Raw genomic sequence first — 10,892 nt, 5'->3', positions numbered from 1 at the left:
TAAGTTTTCTTAGATATAACAGTTTTACATAACGTTACAGGGGACATGAGCAAAATAAATGCAGAAAATCGAGCTAAGTTAATAGATGAATCTAATAATAACGAATAAATAAAAAGATATGCAAATGAAAGAATATAAACTACGACAACCATACTTACAAAAGTTAAGGAACTTGAATGCACACACAAATAGTAAATACAACAACATAGGTGAAAACCTGGAGGAGAAAAATGTCACGACCCATACCGGCATCATCGACCTCTACGAGGACTAAGACAAGCCCTTAGCGTTCGTTATAGCAAATTATAGGCAAGAAAGTACGGAAAAAATTAAAATTTTTGCTAATATAGCAAGGAGGTTTACATAGACCTCTACATAGGAAGCATACATAGGCTTCTTGCATAAACAACACACAACATATAGGAATTTAGTTTAATACTTTGTCTCACATTAAACAATCTAAAGAATGAATCACAATGGTTTGGGCATAGCCCTTAGTCTATTACAATATAACATATAGGGTACATGAAAGTCTCAACATGAGAATGGAATAATTGTCTCAAAACATAGACAAAACCAATAAGGCTTGATGAGTGTCTTTATCTTCGAAACTCATGAGGACTCACCAATTGAGTTAGGAAAGAACCAAGTCTTCTTATTCAATAACCACAATCTCCTCAATGGCCCGAACCTAAATTGTTTGGGAGAAAGGGAGAAAATATGGGTTAGTACAAACCACATTTACTATGTATGGCTCCTATCCACAAAATCACCAATACACGAGAAAAGGACAAATTACTCAAAACCATGATTTCTATCAATTTATCTTAACATGCATATATAAGAAGCAAAATAAGTCAAATCGACATAATAGCAACCCAACATGTAGATCACTCAAGCAATATTAATGCAATGCCAAAGATACAACCCCATAATCCCATCCAAAGCTAAACATCACATTGAGCAACCCACTTCATACTTACAGCATACTTAGATAACATGCTTATACATCAATAATTACTCATATCTTATTAGAATAACCATAATCATAAAAGAACACTACTAGGACCATCCCTTATGAGCCTACATGTGCAATGAGTAAGAGAAGTCTCATACCCTCCATTACCATATGTAGAAGCCTTCAAGACAACCCTAATTAGAGTTCACATACTTAACTTATTCTTTTACTTTTACGTCAGGGAAAGAAGTGTAATAACTGACATGAGACTATGTAAGCTACATGAAATCCGGTTTTCTACCCCCACACCGAAAAGAGAGGGTTAACACTTGCCTAAGGTGCAACCATTCGTACGTAGCTATCTAGGTGGATCCACAAAGATAGTGTCCTATGTGGGCACATAGTTAAGGGTCAAGGAGATTGTTGCTAGAAACCTTGACTTACTAACGTGGAGGTTTCCATCTCACGAGACAACGCATAATTTGGGAATTCAGACTTACTAACGTGAGGAAACCCATGCGAGAGATCAAATTAACTAACGTGAGACCTTCATCTCATTTACATACACTTTCGGTGCTAAGAATTTATTCCATTTAGTATCATCTTATTACATCATATAAGCTCACATTAGTCTCTTCTAGACCCTTAGGTAAACCTCTTATCATAATAGCTCATAGGTAATCACAAATGAGAACTATGGTTTCACTTTAGACACAACATCATAATCATGAGAAACTACATTCAATCATATAATGATCACTTCATAACATGATTACATACTTCATAGAAAATTCATAGATCTAGGGTTATGGATGAGGTATCCTTGTCACCAACATCACAACAACACAATTAGCTATAGCATCATTATCACATAAATATATTTCACCTTGCATAATTAAGATCAAAAAAGAATCAAGATTATACCTCATTGCCCTTCATGGGACTTCACCCATAAACACCCAAGAATTCACAACCAACATATGCAAATGGAGCATTTGATGAAGTATTAAAATAACTAAAATCAATGTAAACAAGGGACATGTTCATCACCCTCAACAATTCACCTTCATCAATCCAAGAAATTAGGGATTTGGGAAAAAGACATGGATCAAGGGAAAAATCATACAATTCATCAATTGACCATTAATTCATACCTAAACAACATTAATTCATCACAATTAACTCACAATTTCATTTTAGAAAGAAGACCTATGTGAGGAGAAAAACCCTTGTTTTGGAAGATTTAAAGATCATCTTTTGAAGGACCTCTTGGGGAAAGGAATCCCAAGCGTGAGAGAAAAAATACCTTATTGATGAGGTACCGCCGAAATTGGGTTGAAAAAATTGAAGGCTTGGTCTTCATCTTGGAGCTCTATTGGTCGTTAATGGAGTTTTGGAGGAAGAGAGAATTTCGGAGAGAGAGAGAGAGATAGTGATTTTTTATTTCAACTTGTGGGACTTGATTTTTGTGTTTGAATGGACCTAAAACTAACTTAATACATTATATATTCACCCATTAAATTATCCAAAATATGCCTCACTTAAATGTGTTTATTTGTGAAGTCAAAACACCCAAAATATGACTTTTACGATATCTGGGAAGTAGGTGCGCGTCGCGAGGCTAACTCCACAATTTATTTTTGAATCTTGAGCTGAGGCAGTAGGATCCGTGTCATCCCCTCTCCGAGACTACAGCTCCATATTCCCACGTGATGGCTGCACGACGCGCAGCAGCCACCAGAATCTGCCTGCACGCAAGCTGCCTTGGCAGCTTGCTCGCCCAACTTCGGGTCCTCCCCAAGAACCCTTCCAGTGGTCCTTTGGGTGTTTTTTTTTCGAACCTTTAGACTCTATATACTACACTCTACCTAAACAAAGTATTTTTTATAAGTTTTGTAATTCATATGACCCTTTAAAACCTTCACCAAACATAGGGACGTCAACATAGTTGAATTTCGCTAGTTTGCGGACGTTAAGACTTTTGTTTAATCCTATGGCTTCAATACTTCTAGAACAAGTTGATTATTCTTATTTAGGTATAAAATCATTATTACTCAACTATTGGGATATATTATAGGTCAAGAATTTATGGGGTGTTACATTATCCCCCACTTAGGAACATTCGTCCCCGAATGACACCTTAAACCTTCTATTGGGAAAAAAAAGGATTCAAGACTAGCAGCTAATCACAACCAAAATCATAATGAGTCACTGATCATAGGAGGACATTTCAACTCCCTTCAACATGAAACATGGCATAAACAAATAGGAACTTAATCCACACATATCATAACAAAAGCTCAACTTTTCGTATAGCTTAAGGAGGTACTACCTTCTCCATTTCAATATGAGCTCAATATGAAAATGAAAAGTGGACATGCTGATTTCTTATCAAACCACATAAAACATTCTCATTATAATCTTCCATGAGTTCTTATAGCACACAACACACTTAAGTGAAAGCCAACATAATAAATATTTTTCATGGAAAGAAAAGAACTCAAATTAAGCATGAATTTCTACTATAATATGCGCATATGTTTAGAAAAGTATGATAAGAACAATATTATTCATAATAGCCATATGAGGAACTACTAACCTCAATCTTGACTAGGAGTAAGGGGAAAAAGATGAGGATAGCGGGACTTCATGTCGACCTCGGCCTCCCATGTTGCGCCCTCAACAAGGTCGTTCCTCCATAGAACTTTTACAGAGGCAACCTCCTTATTCCTCGATTTCTTAACTGGACGATCCAAGATCTAAACCGGGACCTCTTCATAAGAAAGGTCCTCTTTTACCCCTAAACCTTCTAGAGGAAGAATGGAAACCGGATCACCTATGCACTTCTAAGCATAGAAACATGGAACACTGGATAAATCATGGACAACTCATTTGCAACCTCAACTCATATGCAACACTCCCAACTCGCTAAAAAATTTCATATGGGCCCACATAACGGGGACTAAGTTTCCCCTTCTTTCCAAATCTCATCACCCATTTCATGGGTGATATTTTCAAATAGACCCAATCTCATACTTTGAATTCAAGGTCTCTCTTTATATTGTCGGCATAAAACTTTTGCAGACTAAAAGCCAATTTAAACCTCTCCCTTATCAGTCAAAATTTCTCCATTAATTCATACACTAACTCAGGACCAAAAAGAGCAAACACACCCACTTCAAACAATCCAATCGGGGACCAACATTTTGTACCATAAAGCGCTTCAAAAAGTGCCATATCGATATTTGCATGGTAGCTATTGTTGTAGGATAACTCGATTAGTGGTAGGTGATCATCCCAATTGCCCTTGAAATCAATCATGCAAGCCCTCAACATATCTTTGAGATTTTGAATAGTGTGCTCCACTTGTCCATTCTTTTGAGGGTTGAAAGCGGTGCTAAGCTTTATTTGCGTACCAAGTCCATCTTAGAAAGATTTTCAAAAATATGAAGTGAATTGAGTTCTCTTATCCGATATGATGGACAAGGGGACCCATGCAACTTCACGATTTCCTTAACATCCAATTTTCAATATTCCTTCGCCGAGTAAGAAACCTTTACGGGAAGGAAGTGGGTTGACTTGGTCAATCTATCCACTATGACCCATATTGAGTCATGTTGTCGATAGGTACGAGGTAAACCTACCACGAAGTCCATGTTGACATCTTCACACTTCCAAATGGGAATATCAATATTTTTTGTAATACCTCTCGGCAATTGATGCTCGGCTTTGACTTGTTGGCAATTCGAGCATCTAGACACAAAATTTTCTATCCCTCTTTTCATTCCATTCCACCAATAAATATTACGCAAATCATGATATATCTTGGTGGTCTTCAGGTGAATGGAATATCAGGTGCCATGAGCCTATTCCATGATCTTCTCTTAAACCATCTACATTCGGAACACATAACATTCCTTGGTACCTAATACCCCATCCTCCCCTTGGGAGAATAATTCATTATTCTTTATAAAGATCAACTTCTTCAATTCCATCAATAGGGATCAAGTCGTTGCTTAGATTTCATATCCACCACCAAAGACGACTCGGAGTTGTGACGAACCATAAAACTCCTTTTGAAGATTCTTCTAATCGGACACCCAACTGTACCAACCGATGAAAAACCTTCACCAATTCTTTCTTCTCATAAACCACATGAGACACGTATTCTAGACTCTTAGGTTTTGTAAACACGTCAACATGCACCCCATATACATAGTGTCACCAAATCATAAGAACAAATACCACGGCCGCAAGCTCAAGGTTATGTGTTAGATAATTCTTCTCATGTGGATTGAGTTGTCTAGAGGCATATGCTATGACTTTGACATTTTGCATGAGCACACATCCTAGACCCACTCGGGATACATCACAATAAACCACAAACCCATCGGTACCATCCGATAAGGTCAATACTGGAGCACAGGTGAGTCTATCTTTTGGTAATTGGAAGTTGTTCTCACAAGAATTTGACCATTCAAACTTTGACTTCTTTTGGGTTAATTCTGTTAATGGATATGCGGTAGACAAAAATCCCTCAACAAACCTCATATAGTAACCGGCCAACCCTAGAAAACTCCAAATGTATGCAGGACTTAAAGGTCTAGGACAACTTTTGACCACTTCAGTCTTCCTTGGATCAACCTATACCCCTTCACTAGAGACAATGTGACCAAGGAAAGATACCGATCTCAACCAAAATTCACATTTACTAAATTTAGCAAAAAGTTGGTTATCTTTGAGAACTTGCAAAACTATTCTCAAATGATCCATATGATCATCCTCACTCCTTAGTATATTAACATATCATAAATAAAGCAATCACAAACAAATCAAGATACTTTCTAATAACTCGATTGATGAGGTCCATGAAAGCCTCCGGGGAATTAGTTAGACCAAATGACATCACGAGGAATTCAAAATGACCATATCTTGTTCGGAATGCCATTTTTGAACATCAACTTAGCTCACCCTAAGTTGATGATAACCCAACATCAAGTCGATTTTCGAAAAGTAACTCTCTACTTGGAGTTGATCAAACAAGTCATCAATCATAGGGAGCGGGTACTTATACTTTATAGTGACTTTGTTTAATTGAATGACCTCTTCTTTACAAACAACACCGGAGCACCCCATGGCGATATGCTCGATTGAATAAAGCCCTTATCTAACACACCTTTGAGTTGAGCCTTTAGCTCTTTAATTCGGCCAGAGCCATCCGATAAGGAGGGATTGAAATAGGTTGCGTATCCGGCAATGAGTATATGCCGAAATCAATCTCCCATTCGGGAAGAACTTCGAGAAGATCATCGGAAATACTTCTGGAAATACCCTCACTATGGGTACCGACTCTATTGGAGGGACCTCGGATTCAAGATCCCTAACTCTCACTATGTGGTAAAGACAACCCTTTGCAATCAACTTGCAAGCTTTTAGACATGAAATGATCTTACCTCTAGGATTTGAGTTCCTTCCCTTCCACTCAAAAACGGGTTTATTTGGAATTTGAAATTTTACTACCCTTGTCCTACAATCAATAGAAGCAAAGCAAGCATGCAACTAATCCATTCCAAATATGACATCAAAATCTAGCATATGAAGTTCTATCAAGTCAACTAATGTAACTCTATAGGGTAAGGAAATAGTTTAACCTTTATAGACTATCAACCACCACGGAAGCACCAACCGGGGTACAAACCAAAAAAGGTTCATCTAATATATCAGTTAGTATATCAACTTCATGGCTACAAGAGGGGTCACAAATGACAACGTAGCTCCCGGATTCAACAAAGCATAAAGAAAAATAAATTTAACATACCGGTGACTACGTCCGGTGAGCTCTCTTGATTACTTCGGGATTGGAAAGCACAGAAGTGGTTGTTCTTAGGAACATCCAGATTTAGGGCACTTGCTTGAGCTTGAGCATTTTCCCTTCCTTGAGACTTCATCATAGGCAATCTCTTATCATGTGACCACTCTTTCCACAACCATATCAATTATCCGTGCCAACTAAGCACTTACCATCATGTCTCTTATCACATTTTCCACAAAGAGGCTTCTCAACATAAGATCTTCCACCTTTCCCCTCTTGGGGCTTAGGAGTAGGCACCTTACTCTTGTTGACCCTTGGGGAATTAGAAGGGCCTTGATTGGAAAACCTCCCTTTGAACCTTGGTTTGTCTTGTACCTCAAACTTAGCCTTGGAAGAATTCTCATCTTTGGGTCTTACCTTCTTCAACTCCCTACCAACTTGCTTAAGTTTTTGCTCCTCAACTTGTTCGGCATGAACCATGAGGAGAGAGATGTCCATGCTAGGAATCAAAATATCTGACCTACACTCATTAAACACAAGATCAGATATTCCCATAACAAATTTATTCATCTTGGCTCTAGAATCCGCAACCATAGTCAAGCGTGCATGGATAGTTGAGTGAACTTGAGGCTATAATCTTTCACGCTCATACCCCCTTGACGAAGGTTGATGAATTCTTGCATTTTCCTCTCCCTTAGTTCCAAGGGAAATAACCTATAAAGGAAAGTCATTTTGAAAGCTCCCCAAGTAATTTGGCCTTCTATAACCGGCCTCACATCCTTCCATTGCTCATACAAAATTTGAGCTACATCTTTCAGTTGGTAGGCAGCTAGTTCCCCCTTTTCTTGAGAAGAAACACCCATATCATCAAGACTTTGAACATTCCATAAATGAACCCTTAGAGGTCCTCCCCCACCTTACAACCAAAGAAACTAGGGGGATTCATCCTTGTGAAATTCCTTATCCTTGAAGGTTGGTGTTAGCATTGGGGTTCACTTGCACCCTTGTATCCCTAGCAACTTGGGTAGACAACATTGAGTCAAGCTATGAATGGCCGACCTTATCTGAACATTAGACATATCCCCTTCTTTAATAGGAACTTGAGGGTTTTGAGGATCTTGATGGGGAGTTACCTCATGCAAATTCTCCTCTCCATCCCTTCAAGCATTGTTCCTCCTTTTATTCATTGACTATAAGACAATAAAAGTGTTTGAAGAAAGGATTAAATAGAGTTATGACTCTTAGGCACAACCAAGGACTAACAAGAGAGTGAAAGTTCCTAAGCATCACATAGTCTCTCATTCATAAGTGTGGTGCGCTTCAGAATTATGAATAAGACCCTACATAGACATGGTTTAGTTAGACATCAATCCTAGGATTTACTTTACCCTAATGCTCTGATACCAAGTTTGTAACGATCCAAAGTACACCCTAGTCGTTACTGAGTCGGCGTCCTCTAAGAGGACTAATACAAGCCCTTAGCGTTCTTCATATCACATTATAGGTAAGAAAATACGGAAAAATTAAATTTTTTTGCTTATATAGCACGAAGTTTACATAGACCTCTAGATAGGAAGCATACATAGGCTTCTCACAAAAACAACACACAACATATAGGAATTTGGTATAATACTGTGTCTCACATTAAACCATCCAAAGAATGAATCACAATGGTTTGGGCATAACCTTTTGTCTATTACAATATGCCATATAGGCTACAAGGAAAGTCTCAACATGAAAATGAAATAATTGTCTCAAAACATAGACAAAACAATAAGTCTTAATGAGTGGCTTTATCCTCGGAACTCAAGAGGACTCACCAATTGACTTAGGAAAGAGTCAAGTCCTCTTCTTCAATAACCACAAATCTCCTTAAGGGCCTGAACCTAAAATGTTTGGGAAAAGGGGAGAAAATATGGGTTAGTACAAACCACATGTACTAAGTAGGGCTCCTATGCATAAAATCATCAATGCATGAGAAAAGGACAAATTACTCAAACTTTCTATCAATTTATCTTAATATGCATATATAAAAAGCAAAATAAGTCAATTCGACATAATAGCAACCCAACATGTAGATCACCCAAGCAATACTTGTGCAATGCCAAAGATAGAACCCCGTGATCCTATCCAAGGCTAAATATCACATTAAGCAACCCATTTTATACTTACAACACTCTTTCATAACATGCGTATACATCAATACTTAATCATATCTTATTAACATAACCATAATCATAATCATAATATAATCATAAAAGAACACTACTAGGACCATCCCTTAGGACCCCACATGTGCAATGAGTAAGAGAAGTCTCATACCCTCCCTTACCCAGCACAACCCTAATAAGAGTTGACATAACTTATTCTTTTACTTTTACGTTAGGAAAAGAAGTGCAATAACCTACACGAGACCATGTGAGATACATGGAACCCGATGTTCAACTCCCAGACCAAAAAGAGAGGGTTAACACTTGCCTAAGTTACAACCATTCGTACGTATCTATCTAGGTGGATCTACTAAGCTAGAGTACTATGTTGGCATATAGTTAAGGGTCAAGGAGATAAATGCTATAAACCTTGAATTACTAACTGGAGGTTTCCATCTCATAAGACAACACATAATTAGGAAATCCGGACTTACTAACATGAGGAAACCCATGTGAGAGATCAAACTTACTAATGTGAGACCTCTATCTCATTTACATGCCCTTTAAGTGCTAAGCATTTATTCCCTTTAGTAATCATCTTATTACATCGTATAAGTTCACATTAGTCTCTTCTAGACCCTTAGGTAAACCTCTTATCATAATAGCTCATAGTGATCACATGTTCAAACTATCCTTTCAATTTAGACACAACATTATGCTCATGAGAAACTACATTCTCTCATATACTGATCACATAACATAATTACATACTTCATAGCTAATTCATAAATATAGGGTTAGGCATGAGGGATCCTTGTCACCAACATCACAATTAGTTATAACATCATTATCACATAAGCAGATTTCACCTTGCATAATTGAGATCAAAGGAGAATCAATATCATACCTCATTGGCCTTCATGGGACTTCACCCTTCAACACCCAAGAATTCACAACCAACATATGCAACTGCGTCAATTCATGAAGTAGTAACAAAACTAAAATCAAAGTAAACAAGTGACATGTTCATCACCCTCAACCATTCATCTTAATCAATCCAAGAAATTAGGGATTTGGAGAAAAGACATGGGTCAAGGGAAAACTCATAGGAATTCATCAACTGACCATCAATTCATACTTAAACAACATTAATTCATCATAACTCATCACAATTAACTCACAATTTCATTTTAGAAAGAAGATCAATGTGAGGAGAAAAATATTTGTTTTGGAAGATTTAGAAATCATCTTTTGAAGGACCTCTTGGGGAATGGAAGCCCAAGAGTGAAAGAAACCATACCTTATTGACGAGAGATCTACAAAATTGGGTTGGAAAACTTGAAGGCTTGATCTTCTTTTTGGAGCTCTATTGATCTTCAATGAAGTTTTGGAGGAAGAGAGAATTTGGGAAAGAGAGAGAGAGAGTGATTTTTTATTTCAACTTGTGAAACTTGATTTTTGTGTTAGAATGGATCTAAAACTGACCCTAATACATTATATATTCATCCATTAAATTATCAAAAGACCCCTTACTTAAATGGGTTTATTTGTGAAGTCAAAACACCAAAATACGACTTTTACGATAACTTGGAAGTAGGTGCGCGTAGCGAGGCTAATTCCACAATTATTTTTGAATTTTGAGATGAGGCAGTACGGTACGTGTCATCCCCGAGTTGAGAGGCCAACTCCATATTCCCACATGATGGCGGCACGACCCGCAGCAGCCACCAGAATCTGCTTGCTCGCAAGCTGCCTTGGCAGCTTGCTCGCCCAACTTCGGGTCCTCCCCAAGACCCTTATGGAGGTCCTTGGGGTGCTTTTTTCGGACGTTTATACTCTCTATACTAAACTCTACCTAACCAAAGTCGTTTTACAAGTATTAGACTTCATATGACCCTCCGAAACCTTCACCAAACATAGGGACGTCAACATAGTTGAATTTCGCTAGTTTCCGGACGTTAAGACTTCTCTT

General features: G+C 37.8%; 1 protein-coding gene and 1 long non-coding RNA gene across 2 annotated transcripts; both read right to left on the bottom strand.

Annotated features, from left to right (window-relative positions):
- Positions 1-426: 426 nt before the first annotated feature.
- On the bottom strand, positions 427-2,522 carry LOC138338323 (uncharacterized). Its single transcript, XR_011211768.1, has 2 exons — positions 2,265-2,522; positions 427-691 (listed from the first exon to the last, which is right to left on the bottom strand). It is a non-coding gene; the product is annotated as an uncharacterized lncRNA (long non-coding RNA).
- A 4,428-nt stretch (positions 2,523-6,950) lies between these two features.
- On the bottom strand, positions 6,951-7,633 carry LOC138338584 (uncharacterized). The gene is made up of 2 exons (XM_069289561.1): positions 7,395-7,633; positions 6,951-7,290 (listed from the first exon to the last, which is right to left on the bottom strand). The coding sequence occupies exons 1-2, from the start codon at positions 7,631-7,633 to the stop codon at positions 6,951-6,953; spliced, it is 579 nt and encodes a 192-aa protein (XP_069145662.1).
- Positions 7,634-10,892: the final 3,259 nt, after the last annotated feature.

The sequence above is a fragment of the Solanum lycopersicum genome, chromosome 9 (genome assembly GCF_036512215.1).
Source record: "Solanum lycopersicum chromosome 9, SLM_r2.1".
Taxonomy (NCBI): Eukaryota; Viridiplantae; Streptophyta; class Magnoliopsida; order Solanales; family Solanaceae; genus Solanum; species Solanum lycopersicum.
This window is presented reverse-complemented; position numbering and strand designations above follow the sequence as displayed.